General features: G+C 40.0%; 1 protein-coding gene across 2 annotated transcripts; it reads right to left on the minus strand.

Moving 5' to 3' along the window:
- Positions 1–631: 631 nt before the first annotated feature.
- DDHD2 (DDHD domain containing 2) lies at positions 632–25,546 on the minus strand. Of its 2 annotated transcripts, XM_089538536.1 has the most exons (18): positions 25,398–25,546; positions 21,357–21,575; positions 19,330–19,520; positions 18,969–19,058; positions 18,205–18,325; positions 17,020–17,109; positions 14,416–14,548; positions 12,820–13,028; positions 11,902–11,972; positions 10,644–10,757; positions 9,709–9,804; positions 8,752–8,871; positions 7,780–7,935; positions 7,217–7,319; positions 5,623–5,796; positions 4,865–5,027; positions 3,384–3,499; positions 632–2,676 (listed from the first exon to the last, which is right to left on the minus strand). In XM_089538536.1, the coding sequence occupies exons 2-17, from the start codon at positions 21,565–21,567 to the stop codon at positions 3,418–3,420; spliced, it is 2,124 nt and encodes a 707-aa protein (XP_089394662.1). In that variant the 5' UTR covers positions 21,568–21,575; positions 25,398–25,546; the 3' UTR covers positions 632–2,676; positions 3,384–3,417. The 2 variants fall into 2 exon arrangements, with proteins under 2 accessions (XP_089394662.1, XP_089394663.1); XM_089538537.1 differs by lacking the exon at positions 8,752–8,871.
- Positions 25,547–26,146: the final 600 nt, after the last annotated feature.

Below are 26,146 nucleotides of genomic sequence, written 5' to 3' on the forward strand. Positions count from 1 at the left end.
GGTAGGCTTTAACTAATGGCAACTGAGTGTCCAAATACCAGTTCAAGCTACCATCCTCACTCTCCTTCTGCGCTCTGTAAAATGGACGCAACGGCAATCAGTAATTATACTAAATAGCATTATCACAAGCTGCTAAAACTCATGATAACACAGGCACTCACAATAAAAATCAATTCATTTTTTAGCTCATTAGGTGTAGCTCTTATGTGTTCCAAGGGTTTCCTTTACAGATAAGAGAACTTTTGTATTGCTTTTAGCCTAAGGCAGGAATAAAAATTAACTGAAGGAAGAGGGGTAGATCTTTATAAACATACAGTACAATAAAAATTTACATCAAAGTAAGCACTAAACTGTTTAGGACTTAAGATGAAAAGAATGCATTTTGAAATGGGAGGAGGGAAGGAAGGAAGATGTGTTTGTTTTAACTTGAGAATTAATGGATCTATTCTTGACTTCTGCCAAGCCATGCAGAAATCCAGGCATTTTCACGTATGGCAAATACAAGGTTCAGTTTTAAGATACAATCATTAAAGACCAATCTCAGGTAAGAAGCTTTTCTTCAGCAATACTGCCTGTACGGGCAGAAAGGAATCTCTATTGCAGAGTTCAATAAATACACCAAAGTCAAAAATTTATGGGAAAAAGATATATATATATTTAAATAGACATATTTTACAAAGTGCATAAATGAACTGCTTTTGGGACCTGACTGCCCAAAATTGGATTCTTCCTATGCCAACCTCTGCTACTGCAGAGGGTCTGATCCAGAACTTGATTGTGCCAGATAGCATGGCACAGTAGCAGCTGAAGCATTATGAGGTGAACTATGGAGTGACAAATAGTGCAAACACATGAGGTAAAGTAACCAAAGTGAAAACTGGTCGAGGGTTTTGATAGACTATATGGAGACAACATGGCAGGACCACATCCCAATTATAAACAAGTTAGCTGCTTCTGCCCTGATGAGATTCTTTGAAAATAAAGAGGGAATCAGTGGACACTATGCACCACTGCATTGTGCTCATGCTGAGACATGGCAGAAGTGGATAATGGTCATGTGGGAAACAGTCATACAATCACATAACATATATTCAATTTGCAGGGCTGAATTAACCAGAAAAGTCCAGGTCTATTTTGTCAACTGTGTAAGTATTACAACAGAGTGGAACATGTGGAGGCAAATGACCACTGCAATGCCATGCTTCCAACTGCCATGTCAATCAAATCAAGCAAGGTTTCACAATGCCACTTGCTAGCAGGGATGCCCTTATGTTAAGGACACCCCACACTTTCAAAGCAGTCACTGCCGTTTATGGAACAAAAAGGAAACATTTCTCCTATTGTTTCCTTCTTTGTTCAAGCTTCAGGTGCAAGTGAAGTATGAATCCACATCTCCCACCATCTATACATTAGAGGCCTTGAATAATTTAACCAACAGTCTACTGTGTAGGTAACCACACAAGCCTCCTTTAAACCCACCATCAGGGTCTCCAAGCAAAGGCGTACAGGGTGCAATTTCACTGGTTTTGGCTGCTTGCTAGGACTTCACTGCATACATACAAACACATCTCACAATGTGCTACACCAAGCTGTTGTCTACATGCTATACTGGCTTTACTCTTGTCCTTGATCCAGACTTTTTTTCCCAACATAAGATCTGAGTTTAGCCAGATGTGAGTGGATGTTCCCTCAGACCTTTTTCATGTCACCAAAAGAAGAAATTTGCAAATGTACTACATTTTCCTTTGAAACACTTGGAGCACTTACTAAACCTACGTGGAAGGGAAGAACACAGCCAAACTACTCAGGCACTCTTCCTCATTGCACAGTTGCTTTCACACTGCACAGGTCTGAAAAAGGCTGGGGCAATGAAGGCATACAATGGAAACTTGTGTGATGCTATAGCTGGATCACAACTAAACTAAACTAAACAAAAGCTAGACCATGCTGTAATGAGAGGAGTCACTTCTGCACAAGTGAGTTGTAGGAACTGGAAAAAATGTACAGATTTTCAAGTGACTTAACAGCTTCTTCCCAGGCTTTCCTTTCTTTGCTGCAACAGGACAACAAAACATGGCAACTGTCAGCACAACAGCATTTTACTGCAACAGACAGGAATCTGCTCAGGCAGCTTTTAGCTTTGGTCTGCAGTGCCACCTATTGAATAAAACAGCAGCAATAAAGATGTGCAGAGCAGAAAGAAAACAAAAATATATGGTGTTCAATGTGGCCAGAGAACAATCTCTTCCTATATATCCACACCCGTTGCAGCTTTACGCAGCCAAGTGTACAGCTATGCAACTTTACTCTTATACCTCAATCTCTTATGCAATCTTGACATTTGTAATTAGGGCTTTCCAACTGAAGAAGAGGTGTGAAATTCTAGCACCAATACCAAGCCCCAGCTAGTGCAAAGATAGACTTTATGCAGACAATATTGCATTTTGACACACACTGCCCTCTAACCAGAGGATGCCGCCCAGTCAGTGAGCATGAGGTACTATCAGGAGTCAGTAATGAGATCAAGTGCTTCTGGCATATTCTGTGGAAAATGATTAGGGCTGTGAATCCCCAAGAGCTCCAGGCAATAGGGATGATCCATGTCTGATACATCAGCAAAAGATGAGACAAAGGAAGATGGGCAGGAGTCTGGATGAGCTTCCAATGTCAGTATATCTAAGAAAGCAACAGGAAAGGTCAGTCATGCCATGGCAGTATTTCTGATAAAGGCACAGAAATTAAGGAGAAATGGGAATTACATTCAGGTATCTATCCTGATTATTTAATAACAAAATCAGAACTGACATTTCTAAACTTTTCAGCAATTGCAAGGAATTCTGGATTTGTCTATATTTTCCCACTAGCAAGGAAAAATAGCAGGCCACAGGACACCTTTCTATTGGGAAAATGGTCTAAGGAGAAAATGGATCAGAATATGATTCCACAGTGGTTTTCTAAAAGAGAAAAAGGTTTTAGACATCCAGTCAGAGATCTTCAGCATTAAACTTTTGAGGCCATGAGAAACTGCAAGAAGTGCTTTGCAAGCATTCACTATATCCTCCTAAATGTATTAAACATATGATATAATCTTAATACAGAAAGCTACAGCAGTCTATCAAAAATATGAATGTTTTGAAAACACAAGTGTACAAGTGAGGTACAAGCATAGTATGCATATTTGCTGCCTATTTCTGAACTTTTTACATTTTGCTCAGTTCTGTCATCAATAACTACAGTATGACTAAATACGAATCATCATTTCAATCATACTGTGAGTATTGATTCACAGAACTGTGCAAAATGTCAAAAAGTTCAGAAATACAGCAAATATGCACACTATACTTCCACTTCACTTGTACAAGTGACCAAGGCAGGGGACTTACATTTGGTAACCAGACTGGTGCAGTCTGTCAGTCTTTATGGAAGAGGCTGGTCCATACTGATGCCTTTTGTTTGGTAGATTTCCTTCAGCAGCAATAATACTGTGTCCTCTGACTCCCTTGAAAATATAAGTATATAAAGAATTATTTTTAGTAATACTGCAGAGCAAGGGTGGGTTACTGTGGGAGGCTAGAAGGCCCTATTAACTTGACAGGAGACCTTGAAAGCCTATTGCATTGCAAAAAAAAAAAAAAACACCCAAAGGGGCATAAGGGGCATTTTTACCATGTTTTTTGGCGCCCGCGGAACATTTAGAGCCCAGGAGAAGACTTTTTTTAACAACATAAAATGACGAGAAGTCACTTCTTGTTTACCTCCTATTTTAAAAACAGACCTCTGCTAGGCATAAAATCTGATGGCATAAGAGTGGTAAAAAGGGGCTGAAAATAAATGTGAAAGGAGACAGCAAAAATGGCCTTGGGGACACATGTGGATCCCAGGCTACACTTATCCACTCCTGCTACAGCATATGCAGGAAACCTATGAATGACCAAATTGCAAATCAACTTCTTCCTTAAGGGCAACTCCAATCTCCCTCCACAGCTACTCTCAGAGAGAGGGGCAGAAATTGTTGTTGTATCTACTCCTTGGAACTAAGGTTCTAGGACAAAGAAGGTGGCATACTTTTGCCAATTCTCTCTTTCCTTCCCCAAAGGTAACCCTCTTTCAGAACACACAACATGAAACTGGTTGGGAAATTATGTGGCTGCCCCTACTGTTTCAAGCCACCTCTTGATTCCTTGTAGTAGGAAAGTATTCTGAAGGCTGCTGAAAACCCAAAAGCATGCAAAGCAAAATAGAAATATTTTAAAATAAAAAGTTCAACTTATTTAAATTTTAAATTTCACTACGTAGTTTCTCATTATCCCTCCCCTGCCCAAAAAAAAAAAAAAAAAAGGGAAAGGGAAAGGGAAGGGAAGGGCTGGTTTATTCCACAGTGAGCATGTCTAAGAAACCAACCCCCCTCCCTTCAGCTCAGCTCAGTTGTAATTTAACTGGAGGTCCCCTCAGCTTCAGTTCTCATCTAATAAAATCAATCATCCAGAGCCAGACAGAACCTACATGAAATAAAAGACTGTAAAGAAAAATGTTCTATCTACGATTAACAAATAACTGTCAATGACTCTCATTATTAAATGCCAGTTTCAGGTCCTGCTTAGATCTACACAACCTATGGAGAAACTTGATGTAAAAGAACCCAAATCTCCCTGTATCAATTTAAGAAGGTCTGGTATAATTCCCACAAAAATTTCACTGGGTGACATTAAACCATGCACCCATCATTTTAAATCTGTCTGTCACCCTCTCTTTCTGTCTTGCTTTATTGGGTTGTTGTGAGGACAACAAGGAAAGAGCAAAATGTGGGTACTGTTTGGAGAATCTTGGAGAACATGTTAGGTAAAATTAAAAATCTAAAACTTACCAGTAGCAGAGATGGCCTTGCAGTGCAAACAGATACTCATTAAAGCTTTCAATTGGCTTCTCTTGAAGCACATAGTCAATGCGGTGGCCCCCATTAAGCATCCCCACGTTAACTGGAGTGGGCTCTTCTTTCACTGCTGTGGCTGTCTCCTCAGTTTTCTCTTCTATATTTTAAAAAAAGAGAGAAGGAGAAGATTGATAAGTATAGCAAAAAGCAGTTACTAGCTTAGATGAGCTGAGCCCTAACTATCCAGTAATAAGAGACACTGTCAGCCATATTTTCTGCCTAAGATGGATGCTTTGCCGTGTTTCAGGAAGCCCTCTTTGAAGGGAGAAGCATCCTACTTTACCAAAAACAAGAGCATCTCTTACATCTGCAAAAGCAGAACTAATTTGTAATTTTAGCTCAAAAGAGTTAGACCAAAGCAAGTTCAGCTCCAGAGACCACAAATCTTCATGGCACCTTGGCTTTCTTCATCCAAACCAATCAATATCTGGCACAAACAAGCTTTTGGGAGATTTTCAGAAAAATTGGACAAATCTCTTTAAAACATCTAAATACATGTTATCTGGATTATTATTATTATGCATGATTTACAGGACCTGGGAGTTTTGCTAGACTGGAAGCTTTGATCAAGGATTGGTACAGAACAAGACTCTTTTTGCTTGTAGGAAGAACAGGCAAATTTTAAAGGGATATATCCCAATCCTAGTTGCCTGGCTTTCAAGCTGTAACTTGCACCCTGTCCTCTCACTAACCAGTTTGCTTCACAGAATTAGTTTCAGCTTCCAGTTCAGGTTCTGCATCACCCGTGGCCCCTGCCTCCACGGCCGGTAATGAAGTCCTGGTAAATGACTGCCAAGCTGTCCTCAATGAGCCCAGCAAGTTGTTTTTGAGATCCATACTCATCCGCGTGAGGCCCTCTTTCAGCTCTGCAAAGAAAAAGAGAGAGAAAATCAATTCAGCCTTGCAAGCTAAATGCAGCAGTGAGAATACCCTATTCTAAAGCACATAATGCCTACTATTACTATCAACATGCTATATTACACTGATTACATGGGAGGGGGTTGGACCTTTACATTTCTTATCCACCAGACCAACACATCCAACCTGTCAGCAGCGTAATGTCCCCCTTTTTTTCTTTCCCATCTCTTCAGTTCTGTTCCTCACATATACAAAAATGCTAGAATCATCCTGTTGACTGGTATAACCCACAGTTATGACATATTTTTGGATGTCGCAAATGGAAGTATCCTGTACCACCTTGTGTAAAATTCCTTGCTTTGCATGTACAACAGTAGGTTAAGGAGCTCAGGGACAGCTGCAGGAATATACCTGGATGTCTTCTTACTGCCTTCATGCACAGTGGAAAGAAGGAGCAGCCAATGAATGGCCAAGGAAATAGAATATATTTATTGGATCTCAGCCTATGTCTCTCCTGTTCCTGTACCCTACCCCAATGCTTCCTTTCCACCTTTCCCACAGGCCTTTTCACACCATACCATCACACCACTATGATTTCCCTTTAATTACCATGGCTGCCTCCTATGGAAACTTGAGGTTAGTAGCTTTCAGAGCTCTCTAGCTTAAACTCCTAAATACCCCTGCCTAAACTGCAAATTCCAGGATTCCACAGGCTGTTGCCATGGTAGCTAAAGTGGAATCATAATGCTATAACTATGTTGTGTGAACAGGCTTCAGTCCTTTTTTTTCCTTGGGGCAGTTTTCAGATAATATTCTATAGCTGCAGGATGACTGCCAGAATGACTGATCTCATACATGTGTGTGAAAACATCTTTTGAAGCATCTCATTCACCTTCCTGTTAAGAGACTATGCTAGTGAACTGTAGATGACTTTATGACAAAGTAATTTGATGGATGTGCATTTATTAGAGGAGGAATCATCTTAGAAAGATAGGGGAACTAGCTAACTGCCTACTCTTTCTTAATCCCTCTCATTCAAGTCATCATCTCCCACCTATTGCTAAGATACACACCCCAGGCCACCAGTATTTGCACCTATTACTTTGAAACTACTAAGTCTTGCCTAGGAACTTCATTTGCATCCTCAATATGACCAAAGGTTTGCAGAAGCCCTCTCTGGGAGCCACAGCTGAGTGCCTGGTCACCTGGCAGATGGACAGCTGAGATGATTACCTACTCTGTAGCTATAAAGAGCTATAAGAGTTATTTTAATGAAACATATAATTATCTGGATCATTGTAACTGATTAGGAAAAGCAGAAGACAGAGTACTGGTATGAGAACACCCAGAAGTATGCAAGGAAGTATTTGTGCTTTTTTTAAAACATTAGATTCAAAGGACAGTGAAAGAACAGAGTCTCTTTTTTACCTAGATGCATCCTCTTCCTGCCTTTGTGGTGAGGAAGCAACATGGGCTCAAATTCCACATCAGGGACAATCATGGGCTCAATCCTATATGCCACTGGGTCAAACTGCAGAAGAAAGTACAAAGTACATTTTTCTTTATTGGTGACAAATTCTATCCCATCTTTGTATCCTAAACAATTTTCAGCGCAGCCCAGAAACAAAGTGGAATAACATTTAGAATATATTCAAACTCCAGTCACAAATCTGGCTACTGAATAATGGACGAACTGAAAGCCCCCAAGCTTTCAAAAGCAGTTCCAGAAGAGCACATTCAAGTGAACTAAATCTGAAAATTACATCTGCTGTATACCTATGCACACAAGCAGGAAACCAACTGTACCTCTATAGACAGCTATGCAAAAAATAAGTGTTCTTTTGTAGCGCTTCTTCCAGACATTGATTTTGATGGGATTTAAGTTAGACATGACTAATATATATTGATTTCAATAGGAACCAAATAGAAGTAACTTGATCTGTATCTGACAAGTTGAGTCTGGAGGGACTAAATGTTGCTATTGTACGTACAGGATGAAAGACATTGAAGAAGCCTTTGCAGGTAGGCAGCCTGTAGTCTGGATCAATCCTATTCACACCACGTACAGTGAGAAACATCCCAATGGGTGAGCCAAAGGCAAAGAAGATCTGTGGCTTGTAGATCAGCTGAGGGTAGTTTGCGTGGACCTGGTAGAATTCGAATACAACAGACTGTTTGCAGCGGGTAGCAATTTCATGTGGTAACTAGAGAATACCAACTTTAACTAATGACAATTATTAAATAAGAGGATTTTCTTATTGCACAGAGGATACAGATGACTGTGGAATTCCCTGCTGCAGTACATTATGAAGCCCAACAATCCTAATTCTGCACAGAATCAAGCTTCTTTAAAAATATAAAAAATACCAGTATCCCACTACAAGTAGCTTTTTAAAGCAATCCTTCCTCCAGGCCCAAACTATTAACTAATTTTAAAATCTTCATATTGTTCTATAACTTACATTTAATCAGTCATAGGTCAATACAAGTTTAACTGAATCCTTGCACAATGTTTCATGATTTTAACAGCTGAACAAAGTACAGTACAGAAGTTCATAAAGCACCAGCTGATAAGCTCAGACCAAGACACCAAAGAAGAGGGGGGAAGTTTACAATAGCAGCAAGTACCTGATGCTCCCAGCTAAGAGACTGAACAAAGCCAACCCAAGATGGATTTAGCCTGGATTTTAGGAAATAGGCCTCTAGCTACAGGAAGCTATCACCAGGAATGAAATACTCTGTAATATTGCACCATTATAAACTTTGTCAAAAGAATCTAAAACTGGGTCGTGGTTGATGCTGCATACCGGCAATACTCAATATTGGTCTGGCCCTGTAAAACTTTCTAGAGAACTCAAGTGGCCTTAATTCCAATTATGACACTGTAAAGGAAAGGCAGACATACATGAGACTAATAATTAGCTTCTAAAAGGCTGCTGGATTGCAAGGGAGGTGGGGGTTACCTGCCCTGTCATTACATCCAGACGTCGGCAACCTGTCCCTGCATGTGTGAGTTTTACAGATGCCTCCTGCTTGGCATCTCCACTTTCCCCAGAAGCTGCAGGTGTCAGCCCTTTAGAATTCTGCAACAGAAAAACAAATCAAAAGCCTCTCTCCTTAAGTTTCCCTTTCAAAGCGTACTGTTGGCACAACTGCCTGCCCCCATGCAGAAGTTTCATCTCATAAAAGAGGGATGGGTAACAGCAGCCATACAAATACTAGACTATAATTCCCATCAGCGCCAGCTAATATAGTCAATGCAAAGGAACATGGGAATAGCAGTGCAAGAATATCTGGAGGATCAGTTGCCTCATGCAAAAAGTTTTTGTATATGACAATTATATCTTATTTAAGTAGTTATCAGTTTTACAGTTTGCATAATGTACACATGCTGATGTCACTGGCTATTCATAAAGATGTACTGCATATTCTGCCTCAATAATTCACAAAATGTCAGTGATGTTTCGACAATGCTCCGTGTTGTCCCTTTCTTCAAATACAACAGGGATGGGATGCCTATCATGCTTGCTAATAGACAATTAATATATGGTATTAAGAAAAGGGAACTGTCTCATTAAAAATAATAATTGTAAGCCGCCCTGAGAGCCATTAGGGCTGAAGGGTGGGATATAAATACCTAAATAAATAAATAAATAAGTTAGTATCAACTGGTGATATAGCACTTTGATCCCACTTTATGGTAATGGATAGCAAGGTAAGGTAAGACAAGAAGACAGAGGACAGCTTATTGGCAGAGGTGGGGAAAAGGAAAGCAAAAGGACAGGAGACAGAGGATAGGATGCTAGCTATGTTTGCATTACTAGGTAATGCAAAGAGATTAAAAGCATATTTGCACTATTCTGACTTCTGACTGTGAAAGTATGGATTTATGCTATTTGAACGATTACGCAAAAGCCTACCTGGTTGCTGCTTTTATTCCTTATATAGTGCAGGATTTTCATTCGAGGTCCTAAAGGAATTCCCATGTCTTTGAGTTCTTTTTCCGTGCACAAAGCCTGCACAGTAAAAATTCCACACACAGGTATATATGAGCTGCAGTTCTACCAGTGACTCAAAGGGGGAAATTTGGGAAAGGTTCTATTTCACTGCTGCCCTTTGACAAAGGTAGAGGGTTATATTTGGCTCATCAGTTTCAAAAGACAACTTTAAACACACGTTCGTGACGACAAGTGTCCACCTACACACACATACACAGAGACAAAATTAGCCTCAAGAAACATTTCATGCAGGGGAGATCCTAATACAACCACCACAACCCAAGTGGTGTAAGCAGTAATATACTGCAGTCTCTGTAATGCTGCCAAGCAAGAGAAACTTGCCTGCTTCACACAGTGATTGCATTCCAGCGGCTTGGAGAGGGGTTCAGTGGACTTTGCTTCCTAATAGATAGTAGCTAAAATGGTGGCCACAGGAATGAGGACAGGAAACGCTGCCTGAATAATCTTGGCACCATATGGACATGACTGCAACATCCTTTCTTAAGCCACACTGAGGCGGTTAAAAGCATATTAAGTGGGATATTTAGGATATTAAGTAATCTAAATAAAGGCATATATACAGGAAACACAGGGTGTTATTTGTTGTCTATAGAGAGCAAAGACCTCTACGTATCAACCTTAGTTATCCCAGGTTGAGCTGCCAACACATGGGTTAAGATGATCCCAACATAATCCTGAATAAATAAATCTGTGCTGCTCCACATGTCACTACACTGCTCCCTGTAAATTTTAATCCAAATATTATCTTCATGAGGAAGCCTTGATGCTAAAATTATAAACCAAAAGCAAAGCAATACATAAATTCTAACTAAGAGCACCTTTCACAGCTAATTTACCAGTGCTTGCCTGTCCACTTCTTCTCTCTCAAATACAGAGCAATATTCAGAAAGTTCAAGTTCTGTCAAGATGTCCTTCATACATTTAGTGTCTTCTGAGGCAGTCACTAGCATCTGCAAAGACAGTCACCACACTTTTTTACATGAAATATGTGTTTGCATCTAAAAAACAATAAGCAAGATAGCAGTGAAGATATTACTGGAGATGATGATTGTGTCAAATATCTTTTTCAAAATACATTTGTATTTATTAACCTAACCACTAAACAGTGCGATAAGTGGCAACATTGCTGTGTCACTTCAAGTCATTTCCAGCTTACAGCAACCCTAAGGCAAACCTATCACAGGGTTTTCTTGGCAACCCTAAGGCAAACCTATCACAGGGTTTTCTTGGCAAGATTTGTTTGGGGAGGGGGGTTGCTTTTACATTCCTTTGAAAGGCTTAAAGAATGTATGACTTGCGAATGGTCACCCAAAGGGTTTTCATGGCCCAGAGGTATACTGCAAGTCCCATGATTGTTCACAGAAACCTATGCTGGCTGGAGGTGATGGAAGGTGAATTACAACATCTGGAGGGCTACACATTCCTAAGCCTTACCCTAAACAATGCCCTTCAAAACCAGTTGACTGCTATGCAGCATGTTTCAAATTGTGCTCCTAACCCTTTGGGCTGACCCAGTATTTTCTTCTTTTAGAAACATTACTTAAGCCTCTAGACACTGCAAAGTGGAGCAGAATGTGAAACAAGAAAATGAACTACTTAAATTGGAACAGCTTGTAGGAAAAGACTATTCAATTTCTGTCTCATTTTATATTTATAATACAAGCTGATTATGATAACGAAACAAAAAACAGAATGTACAAAAAAAACAATCAGATTGGTAACATCAATAACTTGAATGCCCAGCTATTATTTCATTTGTTTTCTATAAGTCTACATTACACATGATTAAATTAAAATGTCAGTGACAAAATCTACATAAATAATTATAATAGAAAAAACTGCAAAATTTATAGTAAGCTCTGAACAACACCAGATTTGCTAATCAGAACATAGAGAGGGAAAAGAGGCCAAAGACTTTTTAGTATAAATAAATAACACTATATATATAGTTGGAGTTTTATTCATACCTAGAATGTTATGTAACATTAGCCCACAGCTAAAAGGTAGCTACAGGCAGTTCCTCCTACTTGAATGCCACTCTATCATTAAAAGGACTTCTATAATCATGAAATCACTTGATAGGGAAATATGTACCTCATTTTTATCTTCTTCTCCATTCGGTGTGCTTTTTTGATTTGTGAGAAGATCAAACAATATGAGAGATCCTAAGGAAAGAATACAGTTAACAGCAGAGAAAAGTCATGAATATGACATTGAGGGGCCCTGAAATCACCTTCCCTAACCCCTTTTGTATGTACCTCTGTTTTATGTAGTTCTGTGCTTCTTGATAAACTTATTTATTCTATTTATTTGATTTATTCTATATATTTATTATAATAAAATGCAGGTAATACACTTATTAGAAGAGGGCAAACAACAGGGTGAAACTGGCTTTCTTAAGACTCTCCTCAATGAAAATGATAAAATGGAAAAGGGGAAAGAATATGACATGCTTCTTTAAATTTTTCAAGTATAGGCGATTTGGTCTGTTTTTGTTGCTGTGAGCCTTCGAGTCATTTCTGACTTACAGCGACCATAAGGCATAGGGTTTTCTTGGCAAGATTTGTTCATAGGAGGTTTGTCATTGCCTTCTCCTGAGGCTGAGAGGATGTGACTTGCCCAAAATCACCCAGTGGGGTTCCATGGCCAAGCAGGGATTCGGACTCTGGTCTCTAGAGTCTACTGTACTACCCCACAAATATTCAAATAAATACAATTTGTTGTGTGCCTTCAAATCATTTCTGACTTATGGGAATTCTAAGGCAAGCTTATCTTGGGATTTTCTTGGCAAGATTTGTTCAGAGGGGGCTTGCCTTTGCCATCTTCCAAGGCTGAGAGCACCAGTGGGCTCCATGGCTTAGTCTGTTCTCCTGAGTCGTAGTCAAATGCTCACACCACTATACCATGCTGGCTCTAAATAGAGATTTCAATCCCAAATAAAACAGCATAGCTAATATGCACACAAGCTCTGCATGTGTTTTACATGAATCAAAATAAAAGAAAGGCTGATACCTAAGCTGTGGCCTGCTATTGAGACTCCACCTTTAAAGTCAGGATTCCGCTCCAAGAAAAGCAAGTAGATTCGGTTCATTTCTGAAGCAACTGTATCCACAATGGTTTGGCAGTAGGTGGAGCTATTATAGAAGAAAACATCCAGGATGGTATCATTGATGAAATGACGCAGGCGATTGATGCTTGGCAAGGTGATTCTCTCCAGGTCTCTGAGGAAGAAGCCAAGAGGGCATTTAAAAGGAAGAATGCAGTATTAGCTCTTGTTTGCTATCAGGATTCGAGCTCATAAATTTATGTCACTGACATTTTATTCTCCTACATAAAGGCTTAACCCCAAAAACCAGACAAAAAGATTTGCCTATAAAAAGCTACAGATACAAATGTTTCAGGTTTCTATAACCTAACAATAAGAATTTGCACATGTTTATTTATAAGAACTCCCACCGAGTTCCTTTCAAGTACGCATATAAAGCAATGATAGGGGAAACATCGTTGTTCAGATGTTGTTGTACTACAACTTCCATAATCCCTAGCTAGCATATTTAGCAGTGAGGGATGATAGTAGCTGCAGCCCTGCAGCATCCAATCTCTGATATAAAGGACTGGGCTTTAAATGAGGACCTGAAATTGTTTAATTAAATTATTACCAGGCAAACCTTACTGGATCTACAACACATTTTCCTGTCAAGGAATGTAGGATGTCTAGGATTTTTAAAAGACCATCTCTTCCATCACTCAATTCTAAAGCAATGCTCTCCAGTGTAAGAGTTCTAGCATGAGAGCAAAAGAAGCTGGGGAGGAGGGGGATTTGTTGGACTCCTGAAGCAAAGGGTTACAGAAAAATCCTTTGTATACATATTTATTCATTACAGGAGTCTTGTAGTTTAAAGTCGCATAGTGCAAATAAACAGAAGGCCCTACATATAAACAGTATAGAGCATGGATGCAAGAGCAAGAGTTATACCCCCCCAGTTTGGAAATACAACAATACTGCATTTTTATTCTTTGTCTGATTTATTTTATCTTTGTTCTATTCTGTGTACTGATGCTCTCATCTGGCAGCAATGTCAGTATCCAGTGCACACAACAGGGAAATACTGGCATTTCGCTGCTGCTTCATGTGGAGGGTCTCTCTCCGTCTCCCTCCTCATAAAGGCAAATGCAGCACAATGGGAAAATAGCTGTACTCCCTGCCTGTCAGAGGAAAGGGAAAGGAATTGTGGGGAATGGGGACACTGTGGAGAAAGAATGGCTGAGGAGGGATCAAGGACAAGAGAATGTGTGGCACCAGGCTATGTCAGGTGAACAGAGTGGGACGGAGAGGGGCGATTAGCTCCTGATTTCTTACTTGCATTGTTATACTAAAGAAAAGAAGCAACAACAGGCACATTACTTTTTCCACTTTGCTACATGGAAGGAAGATTTTCCAAGAGCTTAGAACACAAAAAGTCTCATGTTGTTTCTCTCGTTTGCCATTATTAGCAGTCTTAACATTTTATGAAATAGGCGCATCTTAATGAACCTATAAGCTGTCAGCTTATAATGATGACTGGCAGCCTTGTTGGGAACACTGATGGATTAATGGGATTTACTTACACATCCACCCCGGTATGTAAAGTACTGTGCCAGTTCACTGGGAGAAATTCTACGCGGCCAATCTGTTGCTGCTCCTGAGCTTTCTTGAAGTGTGCAGGCAGCATGCTCAAGGAAACATTGCGGAAATCATTGACTGGAAGAGAATTTCAATCCTGAAATCAAGAGTAACTTAACCATATAGAGGGCCAATATAGATATAATATGTTGAGAGATCCTCAATATAATCTGCATTTTTTTCTCCCCTAAATAGACACAGGCCTTTTGGGGTGGGATGGGGTGGGGTGGGGATCAGAACAATGCTATTTTGCTTGGGGAATTAAAGAGGCATCATATTGTCTTTGTGAATTCTCCCTACTAGTAAGCTAAATAGCAGCTAAGAAGGTGATACCAATTGGGAAAAGAGGCTAATTCCACCTCCCCCAATCCCTGACCTGACAGCTTTATTGACTTTAACTAAAACACTTCTATCTCGCCCTTTATCATGGAATCTCAGAGTGGCATACAATATAAATAGTTTAAAAGACTTCCAGACTAAAACCACAAACAGTTTCAACAAGATAAAAAATATTTTAAAAAGTTGCTTTAAATGCAACCACAATCAAAACCATGTGCATGTACTTTCCAAAATAAATTAGCCACGTTTTGGCCTGGCACCAGTAAGGAACCAACATTGGCACTAGCCACCCCTCCAAGATGAGAGCATTCCACAATTGTGGCACCACAGACAAGAAGCCTTTTATTTTCAATGGATGGGAGGGAACTGGAAGAGATTTAATCACAGGCATGCTGTCATTTCTTCTCCTCTTGAAGCATTTACTAAGGTTGCATATTTATCAAAAAACACAATTCATATGTACAAACAATGGCATGTATCATTTGAACCTCAACACATTCATCCTACTCCCTAATTCTGAAGTCTGAGCATTCCCACACTTATGGAGTCTTAGCATTCCTACTTATCCAACACAAAGTTCAACAGAGCTCAGCATTTGAGAATCATGATATTGTAGCAATGATTTACCAAGGTTGTGTCATATATCCTAAAATGTATGGAATGCAAATGTTGCTCTTTCTGAAACTATTTTAACCTGTGTAACAAACTAAGCTGAGCTGGAAATGTGTTTCTTGACACAAAAACTTTCAAGCACTTCTAAAAATTGCATATTGATTTGACATTGAATTGCAACTTAAAGTGAGTTGCCTTATGCAAGCATTATGTTGGAAAGAAGCTTGCAGTATTGAATTATACATGCCCAACTTCATAAACATGTCTTATGCCAGCAAACTATGTGTGTGTATATATATAACATGCTAAGTTAATTACATAGTGTTGTGCTCTGCAATAATGATTTAACATCTATAAATATACAATAATTATAGAGTTACATCATAAAGTCTGTCATCTGAAGATCTTCCTAACAAAGAGCCTTATAGTACATTAAAAAGCCACAAATTTATTACATGGACCACAACCATTAATTAATAATATTAATACCGTACTTATAAGGGTTGAATATATCATTGTCACTGCCAGAGAGGACTGAAACCACAGCAAAAGGCTTTCTGTGGAGTCATTCTTTCTCATTTTTATTCAAGAGAATTGCAGTATCACTGCTTCTATCCTGAGGGTAGGAAACAGTTCCATATAATTTAAGGTAGTTATAACTGGAGCTTTATTTGGAAGGAGTGTACATGAAGTCCAGGTAAAGGCATTATTCTTCAGATTAACCAATTCATTCTAGGAATAAATTACTTCTGAACCTCAAACACAGAAAGCAGTTATGAAAATAAAGCAGTTATTCCATCCTGCACTGTGGTATACAGCAGATATTCATTGCACTTATGAGATCTTCTATTTGCCATTTAGATATCATCGCTACTATTCTATGAATGTATGTTAGTGTTTTTCTATATTAATGTATTTCCAGTTTTACTATACAACTGTCCTGGAAATGTAAGCTAGTCCAAACACACACAAAAACCTGGTCACTTCACACAGCACAACATTTGCTTGGGCACACCAATCTCAGTAGAACCTTCTCCTGCCGTGCCCTTTTCCAGAATGCAGATGAAATTATTTGTATTTATTCATAACATGTATATCACTCCTTTCCATCAGAAAATAACAGTCAACGAAGCAACAGTCCAATGACATCACTACCACAATCCTATCTAATTCCATGCAGAGGTAAGCTCTACTGACTTAAACAGACTTATTTCAAGAGTGTATAGAACTGAAGCTTTAAATAATAAACATGGGTTGAAAAATACAATCGTTTTACAATAATAAAAGCAGCAACTGAATAAAAAACAGATTAAAGAGCTGGACCGTGACTAAAAAGCAACAAGGGTGGGAGCTGCACAGAGCAAAATCTGTCTCCTCCATGCATCTGAAAGGGGCCATTAGAGACAATTTTGTCTCCAAAGGACCAGCTTGTAGATTTTAACAGGTTTAAAATAAGGCAGGCAGTCGCTTAAATAATCTGGCCCTGAAACGATTAGGGTTTTAAATGTTAAAATAAACAGCTTGAACTGATTGAAGAACATCACAGTACTTCTGTTTGAACAACTCCTTTAGAAGCAACTTTTGTTCTGTGTACTTACCACACTGGACAATACTTCGAAATCGAATGTCACAGGCTGGTCCAATTCCATGAACAACAAAAACTAAATGATCTATTTGCAAAGGTTCCCCTGAAACAAAGAAAGAAAAAATATGTCTGATTGATACGCTATTTTCAGAAGGATGTGGTATACATTAAAAGTATGCTTTGTATGTTTTTCTAAAGCTTTTTCGCATCCTCACCCACCAAAAGGGTGTGGATACTATATTTGTTCTAAATCAAATATTTAGTTATGCCTTGGCTTATGCTAATTGTTATTTTAGGTTCCATAGGAACACAGCACTTCTGTTGCTATTCCATATCCAGCCTTCAACTTTAGTCTTTAAGAATATTGTTTAAGTTTAGTGTACATTTTAACAAGGGCTTGTGTGACAGCTTTTTCTGAATCACATCTCTCTAACCTGTCTTAACTGTTACCTAGCCAGATTTTTTTAAATCTAGTGAGTGCCTTAATCTGAGGCATTTTCCAATACTCCAACATGTTTCATGCTATAAAAATGACCCATATCTACATGGAAATCTGTGGGTATAGAACCAAGGATATTCTAAAATACTCAGTCACTGATTCTGGGGGGAAAAACTTTCCCATGAGATAGTCTGTTTTGAGTAGACGTCACACTTCCTTGTATGCAAGATATGTGCTGCTGTTGTGTGTCTTCAAATTGTTTTAGACTTATGGAGACCCTAAGGCAAATGTATCATGGGTTTTCTTAACATGTTTCTTCAGAGGTGGTTTGCCATGGGCATTCTATGGCTGAGAGAATGTGACTTGCCCAAGATCACTCAGGGGATTTCCATGGCTGACCAAGGATTTGAACTCTGCTCTCCAGGGTTATTTTTCAACACTCAAACTACTACAGCACACTGGCTCTCATTGCTAAATATGTAACCATTCATTTTTGTTCCAGTTGGTTTTGTCTATTAAGAAAAAAATCTGGCTGGTGGCTAAAATTTGGGGACATTATTTACAACCCACCAGGTGACAATGTCATTGTAGGGTTGGTTTTGTATAGTATCAGAAACAAAATATGACTCCAGAAGACTAAAATAGCTCATCTGCCTGAATAAAAGGTTAATGAAAAGTCTCTTTGCAAACTAATACCAAACAAAGCAAAACATACAGATACAAAATAAATATGCTAAGAAGAAGAAAACATCTAGTTACCATTCGGGATATCGGCAGAAATATTTTCCACTCCTCTCTTCACTGTTCTTGGCCGGCCTTGTTCAGTGGGGCTTGCACCCCAGTCATCGGTGGTAGCCACAGGGTGGTAATGTACCATCAACTTGAAAGAAGCAACCAACAACAACAACAACAACAACAACTGAGAATAGAACAAATGAGGAAACCTGAACTTTCCCCAAAATCTCTTGGGGAAGGAGTTTCTTGGACTATCCGCAAGTATCATAGAATCATAGAGTTGGAAGAGACCTCAAGGTCCATCCAGTCCAACCCCCTGCCATGCAGGAAATCCAAATCAAAGCATCCTCGACAGATGGCTATCCAGCCTCTGTTTGAAGACCTCCAGGGAAGGAGACTCCACTACACTTCGAGGGAGTTTGTTCCACTGTCGAACAGCCCTTACTGTCAGGAAGTTCTTCCTAATGTATCATAGTAACTCACACTGAATTTCTACCTTCTATCATACATTTAAAAAATGGAATATATTTGCACATTCATACAAAATATATGCACACACATAGAAGCTAGATTCTACAATATATTGGGGTTTCAAAACAAAGATATTGGTTCAGATTGGATACTATTCCTCAGCAATCCAGCACACTCATGCAGAAGAAACTTAGAGTGTGTGTTTCTATGTACTCTTCCATCAATGTTCCCAATATAAAGCAATGCTGCTTAACAATGCTTGCAACTGCAAAGAGAAGAATGGATAGCAAACGTCTTGGCAAAGCTATTCATTTTACCTTTGGGTTATGCAATATTATTATTTCTCGTGTTGGAGACTCCAGTTTCTTTTTCCACTCATCTAAGGTAACGCAGATCATATAAGCATCCTGAGAAGGAAAAAAAAGGGAGGAAATTAATGTTACAGTGCCAAGCACCAAATTAATAAAGTCACAGCTAACTTTTAAAGACCTCCCCTATACACTCTGCCAACACCTTCTTAATTCAGCCTACTAAGCACAAGACCAAAATATGCCCATCTTTCCTTGTATCTGAGAAAGTCACAGGCAGCAATGAAGGAATAGTAAGTAAGAAATGTCCCTGCTACATGAATCAGCAAGACTTGTAATAAAAGCACAGTACTCCTAAAGACAGCATTACCTCCAGCTCATCACTGAAACTTTCAGGGTATGGAATATATCTGTTGTCTTTTTCTCCTTTATAAAACCAAGTGCAGCGTCTCACTTCAGATTCAGCTTCCTCCCAGTACACAGCACAACGTAGCCTCTTCTTCAAATACACATCATACCTGCCCCCTTCGGTCGGAACAACCAGGTCCAGGCTGTGCTTACCTGGAGAATACAGGACTATGATCAAGCAGGAATTAACATGAATACAATAAAAGGAGAAACCTGACAGCCACACAGCATTAATAGGGCAGGAACTTTAAACTAGTTTGCAAAAAGTAAACTGCTGGCATTTTGCAGAAAAACACAATTCAAATGACTAAAATTTTATTTTCAAAGCAAGAATGCCATCTTTTCAGTTGAAGAAACAGCTATGAAAATGCACAGGCCAACACTTCCAAAAGGGTAGGAGAATTTGTGGACAAACTGTATCTTTCTCGCATCCCTTTTTTGCACTTCCAATGACATTATATTTACCTCCTGCCACCATACCTCTCAAGTAAATATAATTTATAACTTAGGCCATTTCCTGGTTTTTTTTGGCGAGGGAGGTGGGAATATTAGAGTTGTGTGCTCCCTGTATTTGCCTGGTGTTCTTGGGCAAATTACATATTCCAAGGTTGCATCTGGACTGCAGAAATAACACAGTTTGACACCACTTTAACTACCATGGCCTCAACCTATAGAATCCTGGGATTTGTAGTTTATATGGCACCAGAGATCTCTAACAGAGAAGGCTAAATAGCTCACAAAGCTACAAACCCCAGGATTCAATACCATTGGGCCATGGCATTTAAAGTACTGTAGTGTGATCCTGTTTTATTTCTGTTGTGCAGTTTCAAAAGTAGTAGTAATATAAGGATAGCAGCCTAAATACCCTCAAAGCACCAGATCGTGTCTGATCTTGGCGAGTCCTGGCTAGTACTTGGATGGGAGACTGCCAAGAAATACCAGGTGCTCTAGGCTATATTTCAGTACATGAAACCACTTCTGACTATTCCTTGCCTAAGAAAGCCCTTTGAAATTAATGGAGGTGCCTTAAGTCAATAGATGATTTGAAGGTACACACATACAGTGTACATTCAAGGATTCCAGCTTGGAAACATTCATAACTCATATCTAGTTCTGAAGTCTTATGCTTTAATGTGTGAATGAACTATGTAGGCAGGCCAGTGGGACCAACAGAGTGAAACCAGTGGAGAGGATGACCATTAGGCATACTGTATGGGGCTGATAGGAGCTGAATTCTAACAACATATTTAATGGTACTTCCATGGATTTGGTATCCATAGGGGGGTCTTGGAACCAAACCCCAGCAGATATCAAGGGCTCACCATAAATAAATCCACAGCAAAAAGAACAAAAAAATCCATCAAAAAATAATTCATAGACTCATAGCATTGAAGAAACCACAAGGGCCATCTAGTCCATCCACCTGCCATGCAGGAACACATAATCAAAGCAACCTTGGCAGATGGCCATCCAGCTTCTGTTTAAAAACCTCCAAAGGAGACTCCATCACACTCCAAGGGAGTGTGTTCCACTGTCTAACAGTTCTTACTGTCAGGAAGTTCTTCCTATTGTTGAGGTGGAATCTCTTTTCCTGTACAGTAGTTTGAATCCATTGCTCTGAGTCCTATTTTCTGAAGCAGCAGAAAACAAGCTTGCTCCAACCTCAATATGACACCTCTTCAAATACTTTATACTGGGCTATCATATTACCTCTTAACCTTCTCTTCTCCAGGTTAAACATATCCAACTCCTAAATCACTCCTCACAGGGCATGGTTTACAGACCCTTCACCATTTTGGGCAACTTCCTCTGGACACACTCTAGCTTGTCAACATAATGAAATGCAATTAAGTTATAGTAAGCTTCTGGACTCCTCTCACACAATGTAGGATACAATGAAAAAGTACTAACACAGAATCTATGGTTTCGTATAACAATATGGTGCTCTTCCTCCCCGTCCCATAGGCTAGTTATCAACTTTCAACTTACCTGATTGATGGGCAATCTCCAACTTCTCTGAGTCTTGTACACTGAAGGGAATCCACCTTTCTCTGGAATCAACTAGCTTGCAATAAAACCAATGCGGAGAAACCAATTCATATTTATTTGCTCCTTCTGCTTCCACTGCATCATAGTAACTGGATGAATTAGAGTTAGATGATGGAGAAGTCTCCGTTGGCTGCTGTTCTGCTGTTGACATTGCACTGTCTGGAAAACAAGGAGATGAAATGGGTAAAAAAGAATGCAGATTCAAATAACTATACCATTTATTTCATTAGCAATGGATTAAAAATTACATACAGTGGGCCCTCCATGTCCAGGGGTTTCGTATCCACAGATTGAAGTATCCACGGCTTGAAAATATTCAAACAATATGTAAATTCCAATAAGCAAATCTTGATTTTGCCATTTATAAAAGGGACACTTTACTAGGCCATTGTATTTAATAGGATTCGGGTATCCACAGAGGCTCTTGGAATCAAACCTCAACAGATACCAAGGACCTACTGTACCTATAAAAATAGTCTTTCCTGAATAATTTCTAAGACATTAAACTAGATAAACCTTTAAATTACTACAAATGAGCTAACAGCTGACTGATTATCCTTTTCAAAATTCAGCCTCTCAGACCAAGTCAAACATACAACCATGTGGTTCTATGATTGTATATATATATAGACTATTATTTCAGCAAACAGGAGTAAGTCCTTAAGACTCTTGATTAAACATAGTTAGCAGTGGTTAGTCAACAAAACATCAACCCAGGTAGCTGCTCCTAGCAATAGCAACTCAGGTATTTGAACAAGGATCCTGCAAATGCCTTAGCCCAAGAGTAACTGATAGCATTGTCCTATACAAATCTAATGAAAAGTAAGTACAACGGATGGGACTTATTTTGAAATAACTGCAGCCTACATCAAATTGGATAAGAACCTTTGACCACGTAACAAGGACAACCATCATTTACTCCAATACTGATTTGATTTTCAATTCTTTACGCTGTGCATATGTAAAGACTGAGTGATGGATTTTTAAGTATCTAGTCCACATAACATTTTGGATTTCTGTATCTAAGTGTTGCAGTACCATCTCCTTTCACAGTTTTATTTTACTAATACCCCTGAATATATTGTTTTAAGAACTGTAAACCAAGAGACTTGACTGTTACTTTAAATTACGTTGTGTATGTAGCACCCCTCAAAAACATAAATATTCATTATAGCTTTATAATCTCATGCACCTTTAATTGCAAGATTAATTACAACTGCATCACTTACTGAACTGAATATAATCCCACAGTGATGAACTAAGTAAGAGGTATGTTGTTGTTGTTGTTGTTGTTGTTGTGTGTCCTCAAGTCGTTTCTGACTTATGGTGACCCTATGGCAAAACTAACATAGAGTTTTCTTGGCAATTTTCTTCAGAGGGGGTTTACTATTGCCATCCTCTGAGGCTGAGAGAGTGTGACTTGCCCAAGGTTATTCAGTGGGGTTCATGGCTGAGCAGGGACGCAAACCCTGGTCTCCAGAGTCACAGACCAATCCTCAAACCACTACACTACACTGGCTTTCAGGAGACTCAGGAGAACAGGGTTCGAATCTCTGCTCTGGGTGAGCATGGGCAAGTCACACTGTCTCAACCCCAGAGAAAGGCAGTGGTAAACCTCCTCTGAACAAATCATGCCAAGAAAACCCTGTGATAGGTTTACCATAGGGTCACCATAGGTCAGAAACAACTGAAGTCACACAACAACACTAGCTAGCATTGGGTTTTTTGATGCTGTATTCTGGAGACTGCAAGTGGCTCAGTATTTTTTAGCTTTGCCCCCAATTTTCCTTTTGCACGGTGGAACACACTAATCTGTGACAATATGTCTGCTTGCTCAAAAATTCCCCTCCAGGAACGTCCAGCGGAGCCTTCTCCATCGTCAAGCCATTAATACATCTCCAATGAATCAAGACCTGTCCTACAGTGTCTGCTGAGTTGTCACTTTCAGCATCACAGCTGTGCAAAGAACCAAAGGGCACGGGGCTAGACAGACAGGGGGAGAAACAGTTATGCAAACATTGCGATACACCGATCGTCTTACTTCACAATGTGACTCGTGACTTGCTTCACAATGAAAAATTTGGTCCCTGTGTGTAGGAGTACCCACTTTTCATTTCTCTTTAAGTATAGGCTTTTCCAGTCACCACCCCACTGGCATCCACAAAAGCCTCCTACCCATCAGTTTTAAGCGACTGTATGAGCACACGCTTCAACTATCATATCCATTATGCCCAGCAGCAGCAGCAGCGACAACAAATGTGATGAACGATTCTATGAATCCCCCCCCCCTTGGGGAGAAAGCCAGCAAAACAACTGTCACATTGGCACACTGCTACTCCCGGCCATTGCTGACACTATAGACGCCACGTTCAGAGAGCCCTGCTGCCCCCCCTTCATCGGGCAAGCGACTGAAATGGTTGTGATCTCAAACCAGATGTCAAAGGCAGAAGCTCTTTCTCTTGTAAACGGCATTTGAAGTTGGTTTCCCGGACTGAATCTCCCAGTATCCACATGGCAAGAAGGAACAGGGCTCCATCTGCACAAATACGCTTCCATGCAAATAGGATTTAAACTTGATTTCCCGGACAGAATCTCCCAGTATCCATATGGCAAGAAGGATACTCCATCTGCACGAATACGCTTCCATACTATCTGAATTTGAGGACAACAACCACAACATCTTGACCAAAAAGACTATGACTAAAATCAACACACACACACACATATATATATATATATTGTCCTCCTTGGTTTCTCCTGTATCATTCTGAACACCTTTGCCTGATAAAGAAGCCAGCGGAGCTTCGAAAGCTTGCAGCGTATATGAAGTTGAAGGCTTTCATGGCAGGCATCCATAGTCTTTTGTGGGTTTTGGAGGCTATATGGCCATGTTCTAGAAGTGTTTTATTCCTGAGGTTTCGCCAGCGTCTGTGGCTTTGGCATCTGCTATGAAAATACCAGTCACAGATACTGGTGGAACGTCAGGAACAAACTCTTCTAGATCACTGCAACATATATATTGTGCATTTTGGTTGGTCAAATAAAGGTATTCATTGTATGGGTTTCTTCTCTTTTTTTGGATGGTAGTGTACATTTTATATTGCAAACTGTTTTTAATTGTATTTTAATGGGAGGGAGGGTTGGGGGGGTATGATATGAATACTTTTAATGTTGGGATTGTTAGTCATTTAGACGGTTTCTCTCCATCGCAGCTGCCTCCGATGCGATCTCCATCCATTATAACCTTTATTATGCCCATATGTCAGGCAGCATCCTCTAAATGCCATGCGCATCCATACCAGCTAGGATTAAAACGCCTGGTCCTCCAAATCATAACAATAAATACAGGACGGCCGGACGTCTTAAATCACAGAGGAGGAATATTGTATGTATACACTATACAATAGTTACACCACAAAAATTGAGGTCATTCCAAACAAAATGGAGGGCACTGCCAAATAACAGCTTTTAAAGAGAGTGTGACTTGCAAAAGGTCACCCAATGGGTTTCTATGGCTGGGATTCGAACCCAGGTCTCCAGAGCCATAGTTTTAACACTATTATTCACTTAATGGAGGACATTGGGGGGGCAGAGAAGGAGGACATGGAGGACACGTCCTGGAAAAGGAGGACTTGCCTGGGCTCACCCTGGAATAAATAACTAAACCCACATTTGGGCAGCTTCACCCTCATCTAGTCCCACTACAGCTTTACAAACAGGGCTTCAATCTTACCTTAGTCCTTAGGATGCTTACCTCCTGGGCATGTGCAGAGTGCAAAGAAGCACCAAATAGACCCCAATGTGTGTGTGTGTGTTGTGTGGCTTCCCACAAAACCCACACAGGGACCTTGTCTTGCAAAACCCAGACCCGAATTCACGTGTCTCCCTGAACGTGCGGATCCTCCTCCTCTCCCTGGGCTCCCCGGCCCCTTCCTCTGAGGCCTAGTCTTCTTCCCCCGATCCCCCCGCTTTCCTACTCACCCAAGCGGCCAGGCCGCGACGCTTCTCCGGAGCCCCGGCCGGCCTCCCGCTCGCCCTCCTGCCCCAGCCAGGTTGCCTTCGCCCGGGGAGAGGGAAGGGAAGGCGGCCGCCGGGGACTGAGCGCCCAGCCTCAGCCTCAGCCTCAGCCTCAGCCCGCCTTCCTTCCTCCTCCTCCTCCTCCTCCCCAGGCGGGGCCTGCTCTGGTTCGGCCCCCAGCAGTCCTCCTCCTCAGGGCCGGGGCAGCCCCAAAGAGAACCATCGTCGCTCCCCGCTTCAGGGGCGGCTGAGGGAGTGGACCATGTTCCCTTCCTTCTTGGTGCTTCATAAGGACGAAAATACTAATTAAATTGAATTTAAAAAATACTATCCTCAGGCCCTGGGCAAAAAGGAAGCAGACATGGACCTCAGGATTAGGTTATATAAAATGAAATAATATATCATTTAGATATATATATATATATATATATATATATATATATGTCTCATTTTATACAATCTAGTAATCAAATTCATGTGTGGTTCCTATATATAATTCCTATTTAGAATATATACACTCACACACACACAAGTGTGTGTATAATTTCATTTTATATAATTAATCATCAAAGGTTAGCACAAATTCATGTGTGCTTCCTATATATACAGTAGTTCCTATATAGAATATATATTAGATATGTGTGTGTGTGTGTGTGTATATATATATATATAAAAACTTCATTTTATATAATCTAATAATCAAATTCATGTGT

The sequence above is a fragment of the Sceloporus occidentalis genome, unplaced genomic scaffold (genome assembly GCF_023333645.1).
Source record: "Sceloporus occidentalis isolate IW3139 unplaced genomic scaffold, rSceOcc1.0.p SCAF_9, whole genome shotgun sequence".
In the NCBI taxonomy this organism is placed as follows: Eukaryota; Metazoa; Chordata; class Lepidosauria; order Squamata; family Phrynosomatidae; genus Sceloporus; species Sceloporus occidentalis.

Coding starts and splice junctions, on each gene's coding strand:
- DDHD2 (XM_089538536.1), bottom strand. CDS start 21,567: ATGTCAACAGCAGAACAGCAGCCAACGGAGACTTCTCCATCATCTAAC. Junction 17,110..18,204: donor TTCTGCCGATATCCCGAATG/GTAACTAGATGT, acceptor TCTTTGTTTCAG/GGGAACCTTTGCAAATAGAT. Junction 11,973..12,819: donor AATAGCAGGCCACAGCTTAG/GTATCAGCCTTT, acceptor TTCTTTCCTTAG/GATCTCTCATATTGTTTGAT.